Consider the following 26,896-nt stretch of genomic DNA (forward strand, 5'->3'; position numbering starts at 1 on the left):
GAATTCTGACTAAATTTAATTCAGCAAAAATTGTATCATTATCATCGATGTCCTCCGAAGGTCAGCCTCTCCACAACAAGCCCCCAGGAAGAGCGCGGGGCTGCGATCCAAGTCACATACGCCTTCTTTTTACTTTAAGTAGACTGCCGCAGCCCTTACAACGTGCTTACTGGGGCTTAATCAAATGGGTTCGGGTCATCCCTGAGGCAGGTATGAGGCCTGGGGGCGGGGTTAAAGGAATGCCTCTGGGCTCTAGGCCCCTTGCATGTGGCAGATCGCTGGGTATCCAGTTCTCCTCGTGCAGCCAGAGTGGAGGGGGGCAGGGAAGGAAACATCAGCACCGGTTGCTAACAGGCTAAAATAGTATGGAGGCGTTGGCTTTCCAGTTTGTGTTATGCAAATATTTCAGTCAAATTAATTGAGAACTTGTATGTTTTGATCCAAGAGAATATTCTGCTTCAATCCAAATGTTTTGGTATTTAGCCTTTCTAAAACTGATATTTTAATATTCCTCATAGAAAGTTGTTTTAACACAATAGTAAGTCATTTAATACGATGAATCCCTTCATATATTTTTTAAGGTTAAGGAGGTAATACAGTAACACTTGGAAAAAGCTCTTTAAGCTTTGAATGTAAAACATTTGGTAATGCCTGACCAACCTGATGCTACCCATGAAACATGACAAGTTTAAATTCACTTTGAATGCTGAAATTTCTTTTTAAAAACCACAAGATGTCTGTTATCCTCCCATTATTAAGGCAGGGTGTGAATAAAAAGACACAGTGGCTAGATTTGAAAAGTAAAAAAATGGACCTCTTAACATCTTTGACCTCTGAGGAAAACGTCACAGGGTCAAGGAGAGATGGTTAGGAGAATTGATGCGTGTGGAGGGAATCTGACCACACTAAGTGACGTAGTCCTGATAAAGCTCCTTTTATTATCATTAGAGAATGCTAAGAAAACAGCTGATATCATTGTGGCTCATTTCTCTCAGTTAAGAACCATCATAGAAGAAAGGACTATTCCAATCCAGCCACCCTGTTTGCCACTAACCGGGTAGCATCCTTCACCTTGGACACTGATGGGGGTCTTTGTGTAAATGCATAACTTCCCCCACCTTAAATACATATTTCATAGCACAATGAAATGGATGGCATGGCCAGTTTAAACAAAGTGTCCACATTTGCACACAAGACCAACAGTTTTTGAGTGGTTTTTCTTCGTTCGACATCTTGTTCTGTGGATTTATTTAGAGCCGCCAAGAAAAGCCAGTGGGAGGAAAAGGAAGGGGAAGCCAAAATGATTTGTGGAGTATTAGAGATGGAGTTTACATGGCATTCCTTTATATTTGGCGTGTGGACTTCCATTTAGGGATAGTGGCTCTCATGATGCAGTCAAGCATGTGTTTTACTTCTATATTTTTGAATCGGTACAAAATGTATCTGTCTCGATCTACTGTTGGTTCTTTGGACCTGTCATTGTGGGACAATAGATTTGTATATTATTCCTCAGTGGTAAGCATGTCCTTATGTACGGAAAGAGACGTTCCCTTTCCATTATTTTATTTTCCAATCCTGTGTGTGTGTGTGTGTGTGGCCAGCAGCAGCTCTGACTCTCTGGATGTACCATGCGTGGAGCTATGATGCCGTGGTCTTCGATGTGCTGAAGGTGACTCCCGAGGAGTTTGCGTGTCACTCACTTGGTGGCATACCTTCATCAAGGTGTAGGAAACATTCCTCACAGATGTTGGTCCATAGTGACATGACAGCATCACGCAGTTGCTGCAGATTTGTCGGCTTCACATCTATGATGTGAATCTCTCCTTCCAGCACATCCCAAAGATGCTCTATTGGGTAGAGATGTGGAGACTGGAGGCCTTTGTAGGACAGTGAACTCATCGTCATGTTCAAGGGACCAGATGATGTCAGCTTTGTGACATGGTGCATTATCAGAAGATGGTACGTGGTGGTCATGAAGGGATGGACATGGTCAGCAACATTTCTTCATGCTTCTCTTGTCCAGTTTGGGTGAGCCTGTGTGAATCGTAGTCTGTTTCCTGTTGGCTGACAGGAGCGTCCCCCTCTGTGGTCTTCTCATCTTCTTCAACGTGTTGTGTGTTCAGAGATGGCGTTCTGCATTCCTTGGTTGTAACCAGGGTTCGAAATGAGGGGGGTATGGGGGGGTCCCGGACCCCCTATAAGTCATTAGGGACCCCCTATAAGAATTTATTTTTAACATTAAAAATGATTGTGAAAAGGTCTTTAGTGACGTTTTATATTTATAACAATATTTTTTTTATATTCCTAGCGCCATTGGGCAGCAATCAGGGCAGCCAATAGCGTGACAGATTGTTGTTGTGGTCTATGGCGCAGACACGTAGGTTATTGTTGAACGCGGCAAAAACGAAGCCTCACAAAGAGTGAAATCCCTCATGAAAATGCTGTAAGTGCTTCGATTATGTTTATATCTCCATAATAATTGCTTATTATAGCATCACAAATCCATTGCAGTGTTCACAATTGTATAAGTGAGCACTACATCACAACCACGTATAAAAACATGTATTCAAGAAAATATATTTTAAAAAAGATCGGAACGATCGGGATTCGAACCCCGTGGGTCAAAACATCCTAAAGCCAACGAGCCCTCTGCTCTACACAGTGAGCTATGGAGAGTCACAGGTTTTCCTGTGCGGATTAAGTTGATGATTTTAAACCATGAAAAACATCCCAAGACCATTATCCCACCTTCAAAATATGTCAATATAATTTTGCCTGCAGTATATAGTGTAGCAAGGTAGTTTTCAGTATTTTTTATAGTTACATTTTAGGGGACCCCCCAAGAGTCCTAAGTTGTATATACATGCAGTACCAGTCAAAAGTTTGGACACACCTTCTCATTCAAGGCTTTTCTTTATTTCTTTATTCATATTGAAAACCTCCAAAAATTGGAAATACATTTTTTAAAAATCGCTGAGGGATGGACCTGAGACAGGCTGGCTGTGATGATGCTGTGGGAGAGGGTGGTGCTTCGCCTAGCAGAAGGTTGGCAGTGGAGAGATGTCCTTGTTGGCTGACGACATGCTTTTCTACTGGCATTGTAAAACACCAGAAGCCATGCTGCAGCCCCTGGTTCATGCGTTTTCCATAATACATCTTTGTAATATGGCGACAACCTGCAGTTCTACAAAGCGGACGTGTCTTAAAACTTGTATCTGGCACATTCTAAACATGGTAACTTCCATTCATGGGTTGAGAAAATCACAACATGGTGCCGGTTGTAATTCAAGATACTCGCCGGACTCGAGGCTTCAAAATGGCCATCCACAAACCAATGGGTGACGTGACGGTACACTTTTCATCTGCATTCCATAGTGCATGCTCCGTGTCAACCATTCATGGTCTTCTTTAAAGTTGTGTATTGTGATGTGTTAACTGTCTTTTATGAAAGGGAAAAAAGCAAGCTGAATTGCTCTATTATAATGCCAATATTATGGGTGTTTTAAAAAATATATATTTCGCTTCGATGAATCAAATTTGAAGCTTTTGGTGTCCACACAGCAGAGAGCCATTAGATGGTGGGTAATGTATAGCTGCTCGATGTAGATGATGCTTATTACTGTTGGCTCGCCTTCAATCCCACTCCCATTCCCCCACCCTGCACAATGGCTCCTTAAAATTTGATTACCCTGGTGCTACAGAGATAATGTAGCACTGACCCCCTTTTTCAAACCTCTCGGGCCCAAAAAAGGTGTTTTGTTCAGTGAGCGGACTTAATGATGGCGCCAGTAGGCACGCTGAGGGGAGTATCGTTCCATTGTGAGAACACTCTAATATTACGGTGATGCACATGGACCTTTCAGGTCACTGCGCAGGTAATGGCTTGTGCACGCACCGTGCGCGTGCTTTGTATATTGCTATGAGGCCTTTTTAATATGAGCAGTACATATTGCAAAGCCCAAAATGCTCTCTTGGGGTGCGTGGAGAAGCTGATCTTCTTTTCAGCACAAAGCGTGTGTCTAGTGTGGCACTGGGGCAAAGTGCAGTGGTTCAAGTTATCCCTTTCAGCTCATTTTACCTTGGTATAGAAAAGAAATCGGCCATCTTTCACTGTGCGTGTCTGGACGAGAACAGCACCTTGTTACGCTTAACAACGTCCCTCAAAACGTGTGTTTCTAGTGTGCACAGGGGTAGTTGGTAGTGTACTTGCTTGTACACTGCTGACAGAGAGACCTGTTCAGGACACACACACAGTGCTGTGTCGGTCCATTCTGTGCACTGGTGTCGAGGGAATTCTGCTTTCCGTTAGTTCATATCTGGATAACCACTGAAAATGCCAACCGTTTCGGGGGAGCACTGTTGCTCTTGGGACCTGCAGCTGCTTTGAATCAGGAATCAGGAAACGTTTATTCCCATCATATGTCAGACATACATGCAATTTGACTTGGCAGTTGGTGCATGACGGCAGACAGTACAATAATGGACAACAGTACGCTAAAGCTATGAGTTAGTAAGTTAAGAAATAAAGATACAATTAAAAATAATGATAAAGTGCACCAACTAGACCAAGTGACAAAGTGTATGCATGTAGAGAGTGAGAGTCAGTCAGGGGGGCAAAGTGGCTCCAAGTGACTTTCCTGACTTGTTCAAGTCAATGATTCGCTTTTTCAGATCCATGCTGATCTCCTTTGACTTTCCAATTATAGCGTTTGTGGCCGTTTGTATCCAATGAGCCCTATTCAAATGGCCTCAGAGAAGTCACCAGCTGGAGTCACTCATAATCACTCACAAGAAGTTAAGGGGCCATGCTATGAAGCTCATTTCATTGACACAACTTTCTAAGTCACCAAAATTGCTAATTCATGTTGCTGTATGTATATTTTTGACCGAGCAGTTTGACCACAACTGTACTGATAGCTATTCATTTTTTGGGTTCCAAAATATTAACATTCAACTTCAATGTTTTGCAAAAAAGTATAATTTGTTATTTTCTTTGTTTTTATAATTTTGAAAAAATATCAAAAATGAAGCAATGCGGTTCCATAAAATGGGCCGAACTCCATCTGCAGTGAACGGGACCCTACGCGTCCCTTTGTTTCTCCTCATCAGACTCTCCCTGATGGGAAACCTGAGCCCTGGGATACTGAAGGGCTTTTACTACAGTCAAACCGGCAGAGTGGGCGTCCTGGCTCCCAGTAGACCATCTCCTCACAGTACTAACTACCGTACACTCTGCAAACACTGTGCAAAACATACATTACATGTCATTTAGCTGACGCCTTTATCCAAAGCGGCATTACATTGAATTGTAACTCATGGCTTACATTTTGCCTGGGGAGCAATTGGGGGTTGGGATACTTCACCATGGCACACAGAGCAGGCGGTATGAGAGCCACCAACTTTGCAGTTACCAGCGCATCGCTCTACTCCATGCGCCACCCTTCCCCTGTAAAACCTATTTAAATCCAGTTCATGAATGAGGGATTGTTATTAGTAGGCATTGCTGTGAGTTGGTCAATAAGGGTCTTGTCATACGTGATGGTATCAGTGAGTACATGAGTGCTAGTCCTGGTATACCCAATCACTGGTTCTTCCCCCATGCAGTACTTCAGATGCACATTGGGGGGCGTTGTAGCATTAAAAATGCTGTTCTCCACTACTCTGCCTTATAACTAGGTTCTGAGGTTAACCAAATATTCTCCTCACTTCAGATGAAAGTATGTAAGATGTATTCACATGTTGCAATGTTACGCCATTTTACATGTAGGATTAAATAAGGATAGATGTGTTAGAACGTGGAGCAGATTGAATGACTTGTCACCTCTGACCAGGACAAAGGGTATAAGAAAAGTAATTCAATTAGGATGTTGCTTTCTTTTTGTGATAGACTTATTTTTCATTGTGTTATGGTACATACACACACCTAAAGGATTATTAGGAACACCATACTAATACTGTGTTTGACCCCCTTTCGCCTTTAGAACTGCCTTAATTCTACGTGGCATTGATTCAACAAGGTGCAGAAAGCATTCTTTTGGCCCATATTGATAGGACAGCATCTTGCAGTTGATGGAGATTTGTGGGATGCACATCCAGGGCACCAAGCTCCCGTTCCACCACATCCCAAAGATGCTCTATTGGGTTGAGATCTGGTGACTGTGGGGGCCATTTTATTACAGTGAACTCATTGTCATGTTCAAGGAACCAATCTGAAATGATGTGAGCTTAGTGACATGGTGCATTATCCTGCTGGAAGTAGCCATCAGAGGATGGTACATGGTGGCCATAAAGGGATGGACATTGTCAGAAACAATGCTCAGGTTGGCCGTGGCATTTAAACGATGCCCAATTGGCACTAAGGGGCCTAAAGTGGGCCAAGAAAACATCCCCCACACCATTACACCACCAGCAGCAGCCTGCACAGTGGTAACAAGGCTGATGGATCCATGTTCTCATGCTCTTTACGCCAAATTCTGACTTCTGATTCTCATCTATAAACTGCTCTTTCACTTTGTTATAATAAAGTTTCATTTACCCCATTAATCAATAAGACATAACGATATAGCTTCAAGCCTTGTAGGAATGTGGTAGATAATGAATCCCTGTTTGTACGGCTTTTAAGGGGCCGTATAATGCTGAGAACACAAGGGTGATGACTCGTGTCCTCTTCTCCAGGCATGGATGAGAGGTTATGTGTGCCCACCAGCTAGAGGCTCCTGTGCACCGCGCCAGTCCCAGCATGTATCGCAGGAACGGGCTCTCCGATGGCACCAGCATCCATTCAGTCACCTCAGAGGTAAGAGAGAGCCACACTGTGTGTTTGTGTGCACATGCATTCATTAACGGTAACCTATGCTCAGGAACAAAGTGTTAGAACTGTACTGACCAAAAGAAAACAAGCTGTAGTTTTCCACATGCAGACCACTTCCAGGTCAGTCTCATTCTAAAACGACTTGTTGCACGTGTTTTTTTGTATGCCCATCGTTCTTTTTCCATTATAAAAATTCCTATCCGTTTGGTTTTCTTGATTAAAAGGCCAGAGCTGAGTCTTATTACCCCAGGAGGGATAAGAGGTATTGAAAGCACATCAAATCAAGGCTGAACTGGCTCGGGGAAACCTCAGAGGCATACATGCCATATTATCATATTTAAAAATTGATCATATGCCAGGGACAAAGCATCTGCTTTTACTTTGTCTTTCATGAGTGAGTAAAGTGTGTGGAAATCTTTATGCTAAAAGCATTTTCAGAGCGGTCGATCACTGGAATAATGTGTTTAAAGGTTACCGTACAGACTGATTTAAAAAAATAAAAATAAATGTAACAGCAATAAATCTAAATAATAATTTCTGTATTTGTGGGCCCGCCACACCAGAGAGCCGGGATGAAAGCCGGCAGGTTTCTAGTTACCTTCTAGGTAGGGTAGCCGCTGCTCTCCTTAGTAGCTCCACAAAGACAACAAAAACTGCCCAAATCTCTATTGCGTCATTCCCTTTCAGGCACACCCTCACATAAAAGAGTCACTCCGTAGAGCGAACAGTGACTCCTGGCCTAACTTTGTCATGTTTGTGTTCATGGGTGTTTGCTCTGTAGGCCAAGGAATCCATGTAGATCGAAAATATAACACCAAATCAATTTTAAGTGATTATCTCATCAATGGTTTTAAAATCCTCATCATTATATTTCCAAACCAAAGAGCTAGACAGGTGGACGGACTCACCAAACTTTGGTGTGTGTGTGTGTGTGTGTGCGTCAGGCCAGCAGCAGCTCTGACTCTCTGGATGTACCATGCGTGGACTTTGCCAAGAGCTATGATGCCGTGGTCTTCGACGTGCTGAAGGTGACTCCCGAGGAGTTTGCTGTAAGTAAACGTACAACATCCTGATCTCCGTTTTCTCCCCCGGCCAAGAGAGAGATGTGGATATTTAAACTGGACCACAGTAGTTTGGTTGGAGGTTTGGACTATCAGGAGTCCAAGGACAAGTAGATTCCACAAAGACTTGAATCGAAGGCCGATGATGACTCTTCCAGATGTCTGCGGCCATTTGATGGACCAAAGGGAAACTTTCCCCTCAGGGGCTTTAGCATTCCATCAAGCTTGTCCCACTAGTTGTATTCTTCTCAGACATCGTCGATCATATTCCTTTATCATTAATCCCATGTATTCTACAATTTACTTTTTCTTCTGCCAGAGCCAAATCACCCTGATGGACGCACCAGTCTTCAAGGCGATCCATCCAGAGGTAAGAGAGACTCATGTCGTCAGCTAGTTGCTCTCCTGAGCCTTGTTTCCCCTAGCAACAACGACTTTCACCACGTAGGAAAACCAAGTCCCCAGGTCTGGGGTTCTTGTGTACCCAGCCACTATCCGAGGTCATCCATGTCAATCGTGTAGATCCGAAGAGTTTTTATTTAGAACTTTTTGAACAATGTTAAGAACAAAAGAGTTGATATCTGTTGGATGCATAAGCCCCCCCTGAGTAGAACCCCCCTTTGACGGCAATCACAGCTGGAAAGGTTTGTCCATTCTTCTCAAAAAAGGAGGAACTTCCGCCTCAGTCGCAAGTCCTTTGCCGAATGCGTCATATGTTTAAGGATTGTCCTGTATTTGACTCCATCCATCTGTCCCTCTATTCTGACTAGTTTCCCTGTAGCTGCTGAAGAGCAGCATCCCCGCAGCATGATGGTACCACCACCACGTTTCCCTGTTGGGATGCTGTGCTCAGGGTGATGGCCACTGTTGGGTTTCCCCCACACGGCAGTTTCATTGAGACCAAACGGTTCCATTTTGATGATGGATTTTCTGGTGCTCTGGCATTTCTAACCTAACGCTGTTTCATACTTAGCTACATCTATCCCAGAGCTGTTTAGTGAGCCCCTTGGTCTCAATGCTTTTTGTTCTGTAATGCTCTCACAAATTTGGAGGCCTTCATAGGCGTGTGTTTATACTTAATTGTATACAGGTGGACTCTATTCATTTACTTATTTACTTACTAACTATGACTTGTTAAGGAAATTGGTTGCACCAGATCTTGGTAGGCTTTCACAGTAAAGAGGGTGCATACATACATTTCACATTATTACACATAACTTTATTTCTGAACTTCTTTCTTTTGGTTTCTTTGTATGTATGTATTACTTTGGTTCTTACCAACATCTGTCAAAAGCTCCTTTGGAAATATATTTACTGAGAAAAATGGTGACGTGTTCAATACCTATTTCACCCGCTGTATGCACTCCAGACTTTTCAGATTTTTTTTTTGTAAATCTTTTTGTAGTCCATTTAACCGTTTCCCTCGACTTCCAGAGGGAAAGTTCTGGGGAGGTGAATAGTGCACTGTCAAAATCTCTTCTGTCCCTCTATGCAGAAATCTCAGCGGGTCGTCTTTCCTCACAGATGACGCTACACATTACATGTGATTTAGCTGACTTTTATCCACACCCATGGTTATTACAAGTTGTGTCCTTTTTCATGGTCCTTTAAGTCTAAGAAGGGCCTCGCCTGTCAGTAAAGCGTACTCTTTGCTCCATCCTACACAAGGCGAGAGAGTTTACAATAGTTCTGTACTGAGACTTCAAGACTCCGTCTGACCCAATGATTTACCTTCCATATTGAGCCAAGCTAAGGGCATGTGGATGGACCCCCTTCTTTCTCATTGCAATATCCCAATGGTTGCGGTTTAAAGTGAATGTTCTCCTCAATCATTGGTTGGTTTATCATCAAATACGATCCTCTGTCCTCATTAGCTCTAAGCCTTAATGCAGGGGTCCCCAACCCTTTTTGCCTCACGGACCGCATGTTAGACAGTATTTGGGGACCGGTCTTAAATAATCGAGTGGGAGGGGGATAGTTGCGTGCTCTCTGTCCACTGAACCGCCGTGTGGAGCACGGGGAAATATGCCAAGAGGGATGAGCGCCCCTATTTAGGAGAAAAAAAACAACATTTTTCATTGAAAAAAAAAATGTCAGGTGCCCGGTGGTTGGGACCTCTGCCTTAATGTGTACAATGCTCCTTACCAAATATACATGAAAGCAGATTGGTTAGATTCCTTAAATGGGTGTAGCTTACTGTGCTTGTCTGATTGGCAGGAGCTGGCCAGCTGCGGATGGATTGGGAAGGAGAAACACAGTTTATCCCCTAATGTGGTGGCATTCACACGCAGGTTCAACCAGGTACGTCTTTTCATGGCCCAAACTTCCGTCATTATAGTGTGAAATCCTCCAAGTTATTAAATAGATAGTAGTGAGCACAAAGCATGTTGGCCTCAAGCGGATACACCGCTATGAATCATATTTACAGTATTTAGGTGGACAATGGTGACTCTTTGGATCAGACCGCCATAGCATTCATGAGTGCCAGTATCGTACTGTCCGTCCTCTCTGGGCTACGTTAAGGGAATCCAACGTGACAACATACACATGGACAGACCCAGGACTACGGACTAAACCTCTGCCACGCTGGTGAACAAGTCCACATCTTTAAGTGCGATGTCAATGCAGCTCAAACTTGACTGAAGAATGAACGTGGTGATAAAAGGTGACAGTGACCTCCCAGCTGAGCCATTTAGTAAATGTGAGGCGTTAGGAACATAACATTTGGCACAAACATCCACTAAGACTCCAGAATTTGGTGGTCAAAGGTTCTTGAGCTCACAAAACAAGTTCTGGGCCTTATCTCATGAATTGATATGAGAGTTCTGATAAATTCAGAAAAATGAAATGTCCTTTTGGACAGAAATGGAAACTGGACCGTGGCTGGTTGGCAGAGTTCTGTGAGATTGTGATTGCAGTTTCAATAAGTATGTTGTTGTGTTTCAGGTGAGCTTTTGGCTGGTGAGAGAAATCTTAACGGCCCAAACGCTGAAAATTCGAGCAGAAATACTGAGCCATTTTATCAAAATTGCTAAGGTGAGTGGAAACACATTTCATAGTAACATATACACTATTTATAACTTCAGAACCAGAGGACACAATTATGTCTGATATTGTTCCAGTAGGATTTGTCTCCCTGAGAGATGTTTGGTGAGCTTTTCAGTGTGCTAGGAAACAACCATCATCTACGTTTGTAGAAATGACGCCAACAGCTGGGGAAGTGTTTAAGTGTAGCTTTTTATTTATCATGCGCCACTGTTGGTTTCTTGTAAAGCAATTTCACCAAAAAAAATCAAAACATCCTGTGAAGCTGCAGCATGAATGAGCTGGCCAGGGACTTTATTACACTAAATAAGGAGTGATGGGGAGAGCAGACACTTGATTGCAGAAACAAAATGGCCTTCTGCTTTATGGACTGAGCTGGAAATAATGGCAAAGGGATTTTTTTTTTCCTCCCTGAGGTCAGAGTGCAGGATAGAAAAAAAACATGGAGCTATGACATAATGTTCTTGACAACTTGCAGAAATATTGACGTCCGAAGCGAGACTACTGAAACCGGCTCGCACCTGGCTGCTCATAAACCGACTGTATGTTAACAAATACCATCCTGAGCACAGCTAATCGTAGAAAACTCTATAAACTACGCAATAAACACACACACACACACTCATGTTGAAGGTTGAGACACACTTTCTCATTAATTTAATGAGATAAAGTGTTCAAACTTTTGACTGGTGTGCGTGTGTAATGTCTATAACTTATTACTTTTTGACCTGACTAAAACAGACATTTATTGGAGCTTTTAGCTTTACGTATGCCCTTCATACATTCATTATGGCACTTATCCTAAATATTTTTAGGATATAAAAAATAAAATAGTGGAGGTATATATCTCATTTTTGGAAAAGATACCTTTTATTTTCCAGGTTTATCGGATTTTGCCATTTCCTTCAAAGTGTACATGGAAAAACCTTAATGGAAACAAGGATAACATTTTTTCTTTACAATTAACGTCGTAAAGTATCTGTTTGTTCCCAGAAACTGTTGGAGTTGAACAACCTTCATTCTCTGGTGTCAGTGGTGTCTGCTCTGCAGAGTGCTCCCATCTTCAGACTCAGCAAAACCTGGGCGGTAAGACAACGCAACAACGCATTACAATGACTACATTTAAATAGGTCCCAGTGTTTTATCAACAAGCTGGGATGACGCTCAGAAGGTCCGGCTTGTAGGCTTTTGAGGTGGATCAGATCCCATCTCTTTGTAACCACGGAGGAGGGTCCGTCAGATCAAATAGGGAGGACATGATCGCATGTTTAACTCAAATGGGGTTTAGTTGCTTTTCTTTTTCTTTGTGTCACAGACAGTGTCACAGACAGATGTTAGTGAGCCTTTACAAGCTGTTTACCCTGCAGGCCGTATGAGTGGCTGCATAACAGACCATGAAAAGTGTTCATGTCAGTGCCACTTGCCGATAAATACTTTGTAACTATTAGGTTGAGGACCATTGATCCGATTACTTCAGCGGTTGTCTAACTAGCGCCGCCACAAGCAATGCTCCAATCTTTGAGTACAGGCCTCTGAGGAGTATTCCTGTTATGTGTTGTGTTGATGTGTCAGCTCCAGCTGATGTGATCTGGGAGGTTGTTATACACTGGGGTACGCACGTATTTGTAGAGGCACGTACTCGTTATTCCGGTACACTGTTGAGCCCATGTGAGTTGAAACATATTCAACTTTGACATTTTTCTCTTTCTGGTCTGATTATACTGATTATACAACTTAGGAGTTTTCTTTTGTAAAGCTGATGGAAACCGACACTTATTCCAAAAGTCTCCAAAGTATTGGCTCACATACTGCAGTGCGAGTTGCTCTGGATGAGCTCCTCTAGCTCACTGTCCATGAGCCGGTCCAAATTAGCCAAAACAGCAAAAGCTGTCTGTACTTGTCTCCCTCTTTACTGTTGCAATCTACAAAGGCTGCAGGTGGTAACACAGACATGGTTAGATATGACCATGTGGTGTCTGTGGTTTGCACCGAGTAGCAGCAATCAAACGTGTGTGTGATGCTTCTTCTTTGTTGTAGCTGATCAGTCGGAAAGACAAGGCCACATTCGAGAAGCTCAACTATCTGACATCCAAGGAGGACAACTACACCCGCATGAGAGAATACATCCGCTCGCTGAAGATGGTGCCCCGTATCCCTTACCTGGGTAAGTCCTCCGTCCGTGGTGGAGGGTTAGTCCTTCACACCTTGCTTTATATCCTCTGTAAACCCCCTCAACATCTGACACAACAAGGAGAATTCTTGTATTTGGCATGTTTACTACTGTTAACTGTTAACTTCAGAGATTGTGTTCCTACAAAGCAGCATTCTACAAAAGCTGCATGGTCCATAATGATCACCAGAACCAGTTGTCTAAATGCTGTGCGAGATTGTTTTCTTCTTTCTGTTCATCGTGAAGCATGTGTATGACGTATGAAAAAAAAAAACCTCAGACTTCTAGGGATTCTGAGCTTTCCAGAAAACACGCAGCGACATTTGAATGAGATCCAAGTGTTGTTTGTTTGGGAGGGAAGAGGGAGGCGCGCTCCTCTGAGTGCACTTTACTAGTACATGGAATGAAGCAACACTGGTGTCAGGTAGTGTTATTAAGCCCTTATAATAAGGCTACACATTCCATTCATGACTAATACTCCATGATGATTAAGTGCAGAAGGCATCATGAAAACATGTTCTCTTAAGAGAGTATTAATTAAAGAATGCTTTTTCACACTTCCAATAACTCCCCCAATGAAGTTGACCCATGCAGCCGACCAGCCGTTACTGCATTCATGAGGTTGTGATGAGAACGGATTGAAAAGAGATCAACGGAGACACGTGCACATAGTTTATTGCAAGTTTGATAACATACAGACTATAAAAAAATAATTTGAATGAGACCGCATATATATACACAGAATACCTGGTACATACTGTATCTGCACATTAATGCACGACCGACATTTTCAACAAACCAGGACACCTTTGGTGAGTGAATAACTTCCACTTGCATAATGTTTGACTAACTGTACTGTAGCTGCTTTACTTTACTTGTTGTTATTTTTTTAAATGTTTTTGTAAATCCAGTTGACATTCAAAGGCTCAATTCAGTTCCACACTGTCCAATGAAAAGGGCCTGGAGGGGTAATTTACAGTAATGGTTTAACAAATACAGAGCTTGCGTGAGGCTAATGTTAGCCTAGCTTAGCATAAAGTATGCAAATGATGTGTAACAGCTAGATGGGCTCCGACAAAAGTTTTAAAATAAAACTTGTTGATCTTTTTTTTCGGTCACTCAAGCAGTTTCCTCTAAATCCAGCCTTTATGCAAAGCAAGCCCAACAATGAGTTTCTGTGTTCCATTATGATTGGCATTAGTACAGCCCTCACGGGGGAAGGGATATTCAGATTTCTTTCACCATTCAGCCAATCCTGTTTTAATCGTGGGACTGGAGTAGTCCTACGTGGAGCGCCAGCTCACGTAGCCACTACATGCAGAGCCTTAATCTGATCTGAACACAGGAAGGAATGTTTGAGGAGTGCACAAGATGGCTGATGGATATTTATTGCTCTAAAACCCCCTGAATAATTGCATTTTTTCATTGAACAGCAAAGTTAAGGAAGATTTATGACTCAACGGAGATGATGCGATTTGTGTGTCTGGTGCTTGTTTTCTCCATAACTCGGGGAAGGTTTGTCTGAGAGAAAATGTATTCGACCACAATCAGGGTGGAACCGTTGTTTGTCTTGGATTTGTTTGCTTCTAGCTTCAATTGGTGGGTCCACAAATGAACCGCCGTATGCTAATTATTTGACAAATTTGGTAAGTTTGCTTTGTAGCCAAGTCTCTAATCTGTCCAAAGTTGTGGGGAATTATTGTATTTGTTTGTCATGAGTATCTCTTATTAGACGGTATGTGGCACATAAAGGGGGACCCTAGGATCCAACGGGTTTAATGAAAGGTGTTTGCATTGGGTCTTATCATCATTGTCACTTTCTTCAGAGAATAAGCTCCTCCTCTGAACTCGGCCCAGTAGACGCCGTCCTGGTAGCGGCTGCGGTAGTGCCCACCGCGGTACCACACGCCGTTCAGGTTGGAGTGGGCACAGGCGTTGTACCACCAGCCTCCCTTCTGGTAGTGGGCACAGTTACCTGGAGAGACAAGGAATCAAATCAGCCCAACTGGATTGGCTCTCTGCTGGGCAATGATTGATCAATAATCATTGAGCCCAACACAGGAGCACCCTGCTGTTTTCATCGTGTGTGTGTGTGTGTGACGGCCAGCTCCCGTCATGCTCTTTTCTATGTGAGATCTGTTGGTGTTCCACAAGTGTCTTGATACATCTACAACACTTAAAAAGAACAAAGCAAGAGGGGAAAGTTTAGCTTTAACTCATCATTGTGCAACCATGGAAACAGCCAGTTATGTTTTTACTTTTTCTCCCATGGCTAGAACTTTCCCAAGCAAATTACAAGCATCTTGCGTGCCTAAGCACAGGATGCAGACACTGGAAAAGATCCCTATCGCAGAGGGTGGAAAATTCCCGGGCCCATGGCAGACTTTACCCCAAAGTATATCCGGAGACTCATTCAAAGGCCGTGAGCGGCATGCGCAGTAGTCTGCTGAAACCGCGTTCGGCAAGTGACACCCCACCAACGGTTCAGAAGGCCGTCCCTCGCACCCCATTCTACTCACCCGCGTACGCGTCATGGTCTCTGTCCAGTGTAGTGAACTGCTTGCCGTTGTGCCAGGTGAGGGAGTCCCCGGCACTGCCGTGGTATCGGCCCACTCTCAGCCTGTAGAAGTCTAACTCCGCCTCCACGCGGAAGCTGGCGTACTCGGCAAAGGTCTTGCGTCCGCTCCAGTCCTCCAGAGTCACCAGCAGCTTGTAGGTGCCCTGGTTGGTCAGCCAGTAGATGTTCTCCAGGCCCAACCAGTATTCACCATCGATGTTTCCAAACCCTTGCTGTCAAAGGGAAAAGAAGTGGAATTACTCGGGAGTAATTCATCCCGAGTGTTCCTAACCCATGATTCAACGTTTTCCAAGAAAGAAGCCGTTTCTCCTCCCCTTGGATACAACCTTCCAACAACAAACCGCTCGTGTTTTCCAAGCATCTGTGAAAGTCCTGTGTGATGCCATAATGGCGGGTCACGTTGAAGGTCCTCCTCCTCGGTGTATCTGAATCACTGGTTTCAATTACTGCACACATGGGTTCGATCAGGAGGGAGTCCTCGGCCCTGCCAAATGCAAGTCTGTAATCTGCTTTAAGTGCATTGTTGACTCATTAAGGTTAGGTTGGGGACTGATTGGGTTGGAAGACAGCGGCAGTATTCCTCCTTGCTTTGGTCTTGACCCAAAGTACTGAGACAGTATCCATTTTTAGATGTCCTCTCTTCAGGCAACAAGATGGAAACTAAATGTCTCACCCTGTGCACCAGCATTTATGTACCGTTGGGTATCCACCAGTAGTGAGTGGGAAAGCCCTTCAATCACTGCAAAGGCTACAACTATATGAGCATTTCATCCCATGCATTGAATTTTGTTCAGTTGTTCTTAGGACTACTCACATCTTGTACCACAAAATGGATTTTGCATTTGTGTACTTACAGATAACAAATTCCTGTTTGTACAAATCATATTTTTTATGAATTGACACTGTTATTAGTAGTATTAGGTATTCGTAGTATAATAGTTTGGATAGGAGCAATACAACAGCTCATGCTCCGGTAAATATTAAGCTTGAAGTCTTTTAACTTACTGTCTTGGTTTGAACGATTGTAAAGTGTTAATGTGTTCTGTTGAAGCATCTAAAGTGGCACAGAGAAGCGCTGCTATTGTGTTACTGATGTGCTGCTTACAAACTGTGTGGTTATGCAATAATCAAACACAAATTGCCCAAACAACAATGGAATATTAGAAGACTGAGTTTACATTTTTAGCTGGCTCAAACAGTAAAAATACTCCACCCATTTTTTTGAACTTTTCAACAGCATGGTTTTTTTCAATTTCAATCTAATTTGAATAGATTTTGATTTCCATGCTCAAATGGAAAATGCTACGCAATACAAAAATAAAAAGTACAGGTATTGTAAGGAAGTCAGGGACGCTCTAACAGGTGAAGCCAATGGTTTTGCAACGGAGAATGTTGAGTTATTGTACAAATAAATCTAATGGCAGAGCATCTGAGTGCAAGCATAGAGTTTTAGCAGGAATTAAAGCACAAGCAGGAACTTTTGGAGGGCAAGGACAGGGTTTTGATGGAAAGCATTACAGTCTGAGTTCATGCAACAAAAAAAATATAAAGACCACACTGATGCATTAAGATACAAAGACTCTCCATAGCGACTTAAGGAGAGTAACTTTGGATAAATTCTTTTAAATTTGGTGAACCTCTGATTTTTCATCCAGCAACATCAACAGGTCAAAATAACCCTGACCAAAAGTCTAAAGAAACATTGGCAGAAGAACAATCCCATCAGCCACAGCTGTAATTTGTACATTAGCATGCATTAGTAAGCAGTGTGTAAAATGCAGTACCTCACTGGTGATTAGTGCCCTGAAGGTGTTCCCTCGGTCAGAAAGTTGAGTTGACCTCTGGTCACCCTCACCTTCATGAGTCATCCTCATAACTAGATGGTGGAAAGGGAGGAACCACCAAACTGGTGTAACTGGCAGAGATGGAGGCGTACCTTCCATCTCGTGTGAAACCGGGTCACAAAAGCGTAATAACTTTAATTCCGTCTCAACAGTCAACAGTCCAGCCATGAAGTAGTCTGGTTGCAATTGCCAAAATGAACAATGTAATTTCCAGTAATGCCATTTTCAATATGCAACAAAACCATGTGGACATTTACAAGGGTTCACAGCACAGGTCTAGTGTAGTATGGGGAAGTGATTCTGAGCCTGGAGGTCCTAAAACATAAAATCCTTCTGCTGTCTAGAAGCCACATGCAACCTTGTGATCTCAGCTCGGATCCTTATTACCTTGTAGGTCTCCCAGTTTCTGAAGAAGTTTACAGAGCCATCCTGACGTCTCAGAATGACACTCCAGCCACCAGGGTCATGTCCCTGGTCACACCAAACCTGCATGAGTTGGTTGCCATTGTCTGGCTTTAGGAGGTACATGCCGCTGGTGGTGAATCCGGACTCCAGAGCCTCTAGACAGTCTTTGAAAGGACCTGCAGGAGAGATGAAATGCTCACTAACAAAGCTGTATACTGCATATTGATACAATGGCTTTTATGACTGGCATTTATTCACCACAGATGGTAAAGGGATCCAGGAAAGAGAAGTCACTTTTGACCAAGTGTAACTGGTGCCAAATGTGACACATGCTTTCCAGTATTTGTGTTACTGGAAGCGGTAAAAATTACAGTGAGCAAAACTTCTTACTAACCACAGAAGACATTTAAATGGTCACATGTCGTTATGGCTTTGTGTACAGTGACAGTGGTTACTGGTGTCATTCGTCCATCTTGGTGTCTTGGAATGCGTAATGTAGAAGTGTTTGAGAAGACTAAACACACATCAGTGTGAGAGTGTGGACTGGTCAATGCTCAATACCACATGATCATTTCTGATCCTGACTTTTTTCCCCCTCTTCTTTTCAACTGGAAAGGTCTAAACCTAGCTGCTAATTGAGTTTAGAGTTGCTGATTGCATCTCTGCGGGTATGAATAGTTTTGCAGTTACTTAGACTAAACATTCACATGGTTTTGTAAAAACAAGGACAATGAGTGCGCCGCAGCCAGCCCTCAGAGGACGCTCTGCACGCGACTTACCGGCCGGCTCGCTGGTGACGCTGTACGTCGCACTGGGCACAGTAGCCAGCGGAAGGGGCAGCGCTTTGGTGTTCTGGTCATTCTGTATCTCGTTGGTCATGGGGTTGTTGGTGTGGCGGGTGAAGGTGGGCGGGTGGTAGGGCCTGTAGCCTCCGGGAGACAGCGGAGGCATCTGCACGGGAGGCTGGGGGATCGCGGCAGGCTGTGGACGGGCAACCCGGCTCCTCTCCTGCACCGCGTGGTGCTTTTGTCCCCCCCGCTTACATTGCTCCTCCAGCTGCACCAGCAGAGCACTCTGGTTGTTGGCGAGCGCCGACAGGTGCTGGTACTTGTGTTCCAGGTCGCGGTAGCGCGAGGCCAGCCGCCCCATCTCGTGCGTGTGGTTGAGCATGCGGGTCTCCAGCTGCGAGGCCTCGAGCGCCGTGTCCCTCTTGCGTATGATCTCGTGCAGCAGCTGCATGTAGAGCTGCGTGACCCTGGAGTTCATGTTGCGGCTCTCCTTGCGCAGGAGCTTGACTTCGTTGACCACGCCCCCGTCCACCTCCACCATCTGCTGCAGCACTTCGATCTGCCGCCGCTGCTTCTGCAGCTCGCCATTGAGCAGCTCCAGCTCCTGCTTGTTGACCCGGTTCTCCAGCAGGGCCTCGGGCTCCTTGGAGTTCACACAGATGGCCCCGTTGTTTTTCTGCTGAGGGACAATGAAGGTGTAGGAGCATTTGTCCGTTTGGGCGGCTCCTTGGTCAACCACGGCCCGCTTCTGGCGCTTCGGCGCATAGATGAACTCTCTCTCCAAGATGTCATCGCTGTTCCCAATTTCCTGAGTGTCTCCCTGGACAGAAGACGCAGGTCCAGAGAGCAGCAGGAGCACCAGCAGAACCACAACAGGGACCATCATAGTCCTGCTGCAGCCAAGAGAGGCATCATCATTAGTCGTTACTCTCATCATCTTGACATCATTCACTGAATACTGCGTTTGACCCAATATCTGCCTGGATGATTACTTGCAACATTATTCATGATGTTAAGGGTTATCAAAGTGTTTATTTTCTCATTGCTGATAAATATATAAATAAATATGGTATTTAGGCTCTGATGCCTCGTCTGTCTGTGGTCACGCCTCAGTAGGCTCGCTCGCAGCCTCCTGTCCACCGCAGTATCTGATTGGTTGTCCCTCACAAGGCCCTACTGAAGACCACTGTACCCCAGTTGGAGCTGCTCCTGTCAGAGAACAGAGTGACGTCTAAGGCTGCACATATGGCTGAAGTTGCATTATGAACATTGCAGAGACTCATGACCAGATCCCAGTTTATCAATACGCACTTTATCAATACGCAGCAATCTGTCCCCACGAGACAGCCGTGACTGACCTGTTGGCAGTATGCATGCAAAGACAGAGAAGGAATGTTCTCCTACTTTAGAAGATGTCAAATGGGTCTTTTTTTGTGGCATTCCGTTGAACCTCTTTCTCTGTCTATGTCTTCTATCGGATAATGGCCGAGTTTCAATTCAGACAACCAGAGTTAAAACACTGTAGATTCAACGGTTCAGACAAAATCCTAAATGCATTTTAATGTTGAGCAGTTTGTTTATTCTACATTTTTAGAGGATTTTTTTTTACCAAAAACGTTAATGAGTGAGTGTACTGCGTCTCGTTTTATTGAAACACATGTCATGTGTTGCTTCTCTGGAGGGCTATAGTTCCTGAAGGTTGAAGATGGCAATATATCTAAAATAGTAATCAGCGTCGGTAGAGTGTACTTTTGATGTAGTTTTAGCGTACGGTCAAAAAAATACAATATTGTACCCAATATTGTGTAATGTACGATCTGTGTGACTTCCATCATCTTAGGACATTTTCTTTGTTGGCATTGTGCTCATTAATGTGGGACTCTGAGGTTGAGCTGACCGGATTAGAAAACATAAAAAATCAGTCAGTTACGTGAAGATTAAAACATTGGCGGCCATTGTCATCAAATATGATGTTTTGTGTCTTTCATAGACCATTCTGGTTTTGGACTGATGAGTAGAACGAAGACATGAGAAGAGTTCCCTTTTACTCTGGGAAGTTGTGATAGACATTTCTTTTAATTTTTATTTAATTTTTTTTTACATCTAAATGTCAAACGATCGATTCATCAAATACCTGCTAAACTGAATTTTTCATAGTTTCTAGGTCTGTGTGGCAAATGAATGACACAAGCCATAATATGCATTCTCTACTAACCCTCGCCCCCCTCCTCCACCGCCTCCCCCTCTAAGGAAACATTCCTAGCATTAGCTTTAGATGGAGTGTTGGACATTTGACATCATAGGCACCTACTTTGGATTTAACCAATCCAACCTGTGTGACATGCCCAGAATGAAGTTGTGAAAATGGAAAGTGGATGGACACGGCTGACAAGCTTACACCTTAAAGAAATAATTGTGGGAGGTGTGAATTTGACTGAAGCTAATCCAAGCTTCTCTATGTTCAGTGTGCATTTTAATAGTCTGAGTCTGTTAATGCATGTGGTGGTGATGATGGACATGCCAGCTGTGGTAGAACTTGTTTCCATTTCTAAGCTCTGGCCTCCTGTAAATGTAGTCGGATAACAATATTACATATCCTACATTTTAACTCTGCAGGAACGATCAAGCTCTTCTAAATCGTGAGATGCTGCAGCTCCAACGTCCTGCTCTCTGAGGATTAAGAGGATTTGGTTATCCCTATGTGGCAGATTGCTTGTCATGTGATCGGTTACTCAGTCTCTCCTCTGCGTGTCTCTGAGGCACGCTGCAGGGTTGTGTTGCTGCTGCTGGGCTCTCACCAAGATGAATCGTTCATTTCCTGAACATGAAACAACGTAATCCTTCCCGGCCCGCAGGAACTGAGCAGAAAGGCAATCGCACACTCCTGCTTCTTCGCGTCGTTTAGTTTCTCCTTAGGGTGCGGTTTCACTAATTACTGCTGAAAGTTGACTTTGTCAGGGAAGCTGACGTCAGGCTCGACACGGTCTAGAATCTGTTGCTCTTGTGTACAGGGACTCAAATTGTCTGTGGCGTGTTGCTTGGAATGAGCCTCTTCAGGACAACATTATGTTAATGATAAACCAAACCACTTTTTTGAGTCTTGTATAAACATAATTATAAGCATTTACAGCTGGGATCTGGCCACAAAGGAGGTGCTGAAAGTTAACTTTGCGCTCGCACATCATAAATTCAAATTAGGGTTAGTTAACGTGACCTCAAATCATCCTGCTTGTCTAGTTCTACTGTGCCGGCAGGTTTATGCAACCAAACCACTGCACGGTGTCCGGCTGTGGTCTCGAGGCTGAAGGTTGTGACACTTGGATGCATACCATTTGTGTCCACTTCCAGTCCAACAAAAGGAGCCGAGACTACACCTGGTCATTTGTGTCCGCCAGCCTGCCGTGATGCTGGACAGTCCCCATAGCTCCCTAGATGCATTACAAAGGCAGCTCTGTGCACAGATGACCGTGAGGTCTGTCCGTGGCTACAGAGGGTCGGGGCACCTGTCGCATCTCATTGTCATGCAGCCAGTCCAGAACCGCACGGAGAACCACTCCAGCTCTCTGCGGTAGACGTCACGGCCCCTGCACTGCCACAAAAGTGATGAATGAATTGATGACGCATGCACCCCCCCCCCTCCTGCCTGTCTCTTCTTCTCATGCCCCCCCCCTCCTGCCTCTCTCTCCTTCTATCTTTGTCACTCCTTCCTCTGCACACACATGCACACCCAGTAGGGACAGTTGTCACGGTGACGCATGTTGGGGTCTGGACACAAGGCCATGACAGGCACAGGGGGGGGGGGCACACACGCATGGTTGAACTTGCTAAATGAACAACTTAGAAGTACGTAACTGGTCTCTGAGTGCTTCCATTAGTGTGTGACTAGTGACCTTCTGTTGAGCCAAAGGCTTTTACGGTGTGCCCACCGTTAACCAGCCATAACGTCAGCCTTCTCCCCACTGGCTGCCTGGGAGTCTTTACGTGGTCCACGTGCCCACAACCCCGTCATCCTGAGCATAATTGATCATTCTTTTTAGTGAAAGTGGAGCACAGGTGGTGTTTTTATGCAGCTTTGTAAAGCAAATGAAGGATCGTCAATGAAGATGAAAGGTGTGTAGTTTTAGTTTTTAAGTGGTGTGATGAAGTGTTATTTGTAAAACATGTCGGTTCCTGTTCAGTTTGTCTCATGCACTTGAGTGCTCCCCCCACCCACCCCCCTGCAACGCGTATGGCTGGTGCCAATAGTTCAACATCAAACCAACTGTTGCATGAGGATGGATTGAGTAAAGTCTTACAGAAAGTTTTCCTCAATCAATACGGAAAAATGCCGACGTTGCTCAAGTTCTGTGACAAATAAATCAACGTAGATCACAGAGGTCTCCTGGGTGAAAGTCCTGTGTTTTAGATTCAATAAGTCACGCTGATCTTAATCTTTGAGCTACGTCACCAGACTTGTATTGATGAAATATGATACGTTACTTGTGCATGTGTTGTAATGTGTGCACTCCACTGATCAACAGTTGTGAGGAAAAAGTAGCTTGCTTGTTCACACGGCTGAATGTTAACTGGAGTTGATGTGAGTATATTTCTGAGCACAGAGTAACCGCGTAGAGACCAGCGTTCTCTGGAGGCTGCCTCGTGGCATTGTTTGTTCCTACAAACCAGCAAAAGGGGAACGGCAACATTACCAGTCATTTTATCCAAAGCGTCTTACATTGCATTATAACCCATGCATTACATTTTGCCTGGGGAGCAATTAGGGGTTGGGTGTCTTGCTCAGTGACACTTTGACATGGCACATGGGGCAGCCGGGATTTGAACCACCAACCTTGCGGCTCTCAGCATATCATACTTCTCCATGTGCCTCCATCGCCCAAACGCAACGTTTCAGAAGCAAACAATGAACAGTGACACGTGGTTAACTTCATGGATTGCTTAGCTTCATGCAACAAAACTATTGTAAAACGGTTTGTGTGAACAGCTTGACAACCATGAACGTTTTTTTTTTTCTCCGTTTCTGTTTCTTTTTGTAAATCTATGATAAGGCTATACAAATTAAATAGAATTGAAAGTGTATCTAGCCCAAAAAGCCCACCTGCCTCAGGTATGAAGGTGTGTTACGTGACAACAACTATAAGCCTGCCAGAGGGGTCCTTCAGTTCACTGGAAAGATCCTTTGGATGAGAATGAATCCTTGCTGTTCATTTCCCTTGATGTAAGGGGTGTGGCACATGGAATTCCTCATAGAAACTATGAAATAATAAGCGGTGGATATTCCATAGACAAAGAACTGACCAACGATTAGTTTTGTCGCACAGTAAATTTATGGTGACCCTCGTCTGAGTAATCTGCAAAAAATGTCACAAAAATCGGACGGAGCAGATCTTTTCACTATTATGTATGAACACAGTGATCTCCTCAGGTAACCCGTTACCTCTGTCAGCACTCTCTCCATAGTAAGTACCAAGTCTGCTCATCACTCACTCCATCACTTTCCTCCTCACCCTCCGAGTGTGGAGGAAAGCTGCTCGGTGCAGCGGGTGGAGAGCAGGGTGCAGCGGGTGGAGAGGATTTGCATCGGGAAACATTCATAGGACTAAAAACAGAGCCAGCAGTGTCAACTTGGCATACTGGGCTTATTACTGAAATGACATGCATGCTTGGAAATATACTAGTGAGGTAATGATGGTCCCAAGCAAGTCACTCTGTTGAGGTGAAGTTTTCCTTATGTGGTTAAATAAAAGGTTCCATCAAAAATAACATAAGTTAATTGCAAACCAGTTCTCAATGATTATGGCAACCTGACCAAGTGAACGAAGTCTGGTGCTCCAAACCATGGACTCTCCCACTATGATGAAGACAGTCAAGCAGTGGTTGATGGCAGGACTATAAATAATAATATGCACGTGAGTCCTACTATGTAAACCAGACTATCAGATGGTAGGGAGCGTAGGGAAAGAAAACTCCATACTGGTGCACTTGTTCCGATCCATTGTTCGGTGTGTTGCATTTAATAAAAGTCCCATAATGGCTCCACTCACCTCCACTTGTCTGTTTCCTTAAGGGTGCTCACTGGTCAGTCTCTGTTCATTTCCTCTGAGTTGGAGCCTTGTTATGTCATAATGTTCCCGTTACCTGCTCACACAATCGATTCTCTGAGGGGCGTAATGAAGGAGTGTGGCTGTGATGACCCCTTTAATCCGTCTCCACGTGTCCAATCAAGCAGCAGCAGCAAAGCGCTCTCCTGCTGTGGCTCAGTTCATCTGCTGCAGAGGATTCCTGTCTCCCCGTGTCTCGTCCTCCCAGAGAGTCTTCTAGGCATCACAAGTGAGCCATTTCTTTTTCTTTTTTTCTTGATGTAATTGAGCAGTGAGCCGTGGCGACGCCCCTGTTCCCCCTCCCCTTCCGGGAGAGCATGAAGGAGGCTCCCTCCCCCCACCACCCACCTGCATATCGCAGCCTTGCTTTTTTCCACTGCCCTCCCCCTGCCGGCTCAGGACTCTGGAGGAAATGATGAGATCTGACCGGAGCAGCGAGGTCACAGGTTCGAGCCGTGCTCTCAGGGGATGGAGGGGTTTACTTTTACGCTTTCTACGACACTTCCAATGCATCCATGGATTCAGGGGCAGCTTTTTGTCGAGGATGGAGCACGGGCAAAACATATGAAATATTACAATGTGTCAGGGTTACCAAACATCCCCTGAAGGTGGTCAGCAGGTCTTATTACCTGTATAAATAGATGTTGATTAAATAAAGATTGCACATAATACAAGCCTTCTCCAAAAAGAAATGGTGTGTGTGTGTGTGTCTACTCTACGGCCTACAGCTGGAGCTTTCAACCACACCTCCAGCCACTCAAAGGATTCAGGGCTCCAGGTTGAACGTGTACGTGTGATTCCCCGTCTTTGAGCTATACATAGACTCAGTGTGTGTTTATGTGTGCAACCAGACAGGGTCTATTCAGGCTTTGGCTGGAGTTTGTTATGTTGTCATAGTAATTTGACTGGTTACATAAAAGCTGACAAACCCTTTTCAACAAACATTCACAGACTTTGTGTTTGTGATTACATGTGATGTGTGATAGGCTTTAAAAACAAGTCCCCTTTGTCTTGGAGAGAGATGCTTATCCTTTGAGCAGAAACATCATGTTGACCTGTGCCGTCACTTTCTCCATAAGATTGTTTACACATTCTCTTCTTTTCAAAAGTCAACATTGAGTTTGACAAAAGAAATTTAAGAGGCTCGACAACGCAATAACAACATCGCCAATTTAAAATCCGGAACGGAAACCTGATGATACCTATTTAAGTGCGGCCATGCAACGTGGAAGGGGAGCACATGCAGATGCAGCAGAGCGTAATGCCTCAGACGGGTTCCTTCCTTCATCTGGGTGTGTGTCCCGACAAAGCGACTTCTTCGGGACCTTTTTGTGTGCCTCGGCTTTTGTGCGTTTGCGCAAATTGTTCAAAGGACGACGTGTCCCAGCCCGTGACCGTCCAGGCTCGGTCCTCTCTATTCAAGATTCATATTCATACAGGCATTGCTAAGGAACATAAAATAAAAATACAAAGGTGTAACTACTGGAACACTAGTCCCCATTTAGCGGTCATGTGACTGCATGTGCATTATTTGAGATCGTCTTGCTGAGCAACGTTTGTATCATAACCTTGTGTTTGCTGAGCTTATTTCCTGCAACGCAACACTTGGCTTCTTGTGGAGGGTACCAGCGCAGTGCTGCTAAGCCCAGAAACCCGTCTCGCACACCCTCGCACGCGGAGACAAGCAGCGCGTTCTTTGCTCAATGCCCAGTGGTTGTGTCAGAATGGAGCGGTGAGGGCTCTGAGAGCCGAGGACACGGGAAGCTGAGCTGCACAGCTGCAACGCATTACACGCTGCGCGCAGCCGTCTACCAGGATGACATCATCGACAGCTATGCGTAAAGACACTGGTGTTGTGCTATGCAGATGTAACATTTAGGTCCGAGCTGCCAGCGCAGCTGACATCACGGACATCCCGTTCATTGCAGTGTGATTTTGGGTGTAGCGTGGAGAGTGTGTTCAGCCTGATAGAATTAGATTTGTCATTCCTGGGCATGTTCTTCTTTTAAATCGGAAGGCAACGTTTCAGTTGATTATCCTTCAACTGAAACAAGTCGCAATTAGTTATTTTGCAGTGTCAGCGACATGCTAGCTGA

The 26,896-nt window shown here is 44.4% G+C and overlaps 2 protein-coding genes across 3 annotated transcripts in view; one reads left to right on the plus strand and one right to left on the minus strand.

Annotated features, from left to right (window-relative positions):
- The window catches only part of LOC119226304 (ras-specific guanine nucleotide-releasing factor RalGPS1-like), a 45,773-nt gene that overhangs the window by 1,058 nt on the left and 17,819 nt on the right, over nucleotides 1–26,896 (plus strand). The window contains exons 2-8 of the mRNA XM_037484117.2: nucleotides 6,676–6,796; nucleotides 7,756–7,860; nucleotides 8,192–8,242; nucleotides 10,090–10,173; nucleotides 10,819–10,908; nucleotides 11,911–12,003; nucleotides 12,955–13,081. Coding sequence (XP_037340014.2) covers nucleotides 6,692–6,796; nucleotides 7,756–7,860; nucleotides 8,192–8,242; nucleotides 10,090–10,173; nucleotides 10,819–10,908; nucleotides 11,911–12,003; nucleotides 12,955–13,081 — 655 coding nt within the window. The 5' untranslated portion in view covers nucleotides 6,676–6,691. The remainder of the gene's footprint in view (nucleotides 1–6,675; nucleotides 6,797–7,755; nucleotides 7,861–8,191; nucleotides 8,243–10,089; nucleotides 10,174–10,818; nucleotides 10,909–11,910; nucleotides 12,004–12,954; nucleotides 13,082–26,896) is intronic.
- On the minus strand, nucleotides 13,760–25,440 carry LOC119226305 (angiopoietin-related protein 2-like). 2 transcript variants are annotated; one of them, XM_037484119.2, is made up of 5 exons: nucleotides 24,744–25,440; nucleotides 18,694–19,592; nucleotides 17,897–18,090; nucleotides 15,607–15,877; nucleotides 13,760–15,062 (listed from the first exon to the last, which is right to left on the minus strand). In XM_037484119.2, exons 2-5 carry the CDS (start codon nucleotides 19,586–19,588, stop codon nucleotides 14,863–14,865), a joined length of 1,560 nt encoding a protein of 519 aa, XP_037340016.2. In that variant the 5' UTR covers nucleotides 19,589–19,592; nucleotides 24,744–25,440; the 3' UTR covers nucleotides 13,760–14,862. The 2 variants fall into 2 exon arrangements, with proteins under 2 accessions (XP_037340016.2, XP_037340015.2); XM_037484118.2 differs by having other exon boundaries at nucleotides 18,694–19,595.

Source organism: Pungitius pungitius, chromosome 18, assembly GCF_949316345.1.
Source record: "Pungitius pungitius chromosome 18, fPunPun2.1, whole genome shotgun sequence".
Taxonomy (NCBI): domain Eukaryota; kingdom Metazoa; phylum Chordata; class Actinopteri; order Perciformes; family Gasterosteidae; genus Pungitius; species Pungitius pungitius.

Coding starts and splice junctions, on each gene's coding strand:
- LOC119226305 (XM_037484119.2), bottom strand. CDS start 19,588: ATGATGGTCCCTGTTGTGGTTCTGCTGGTGCTCCTGCTGCTCTCTGGA. Junction 18,091..18,693: donor CGTCACCAGCGAGCCGGCCG/GTAAGTCGCGTG, acceptor TCTCTCCTGCAG/GTCCTTTCAAAGACTGTCTA. Junction 15,063..15,606: donor AGACCATGACGCGTACGCGG/GTGAGTAGAATG, acceptor TTGTCTCTCCAG/GTAACTGTGCCCACTACCAG.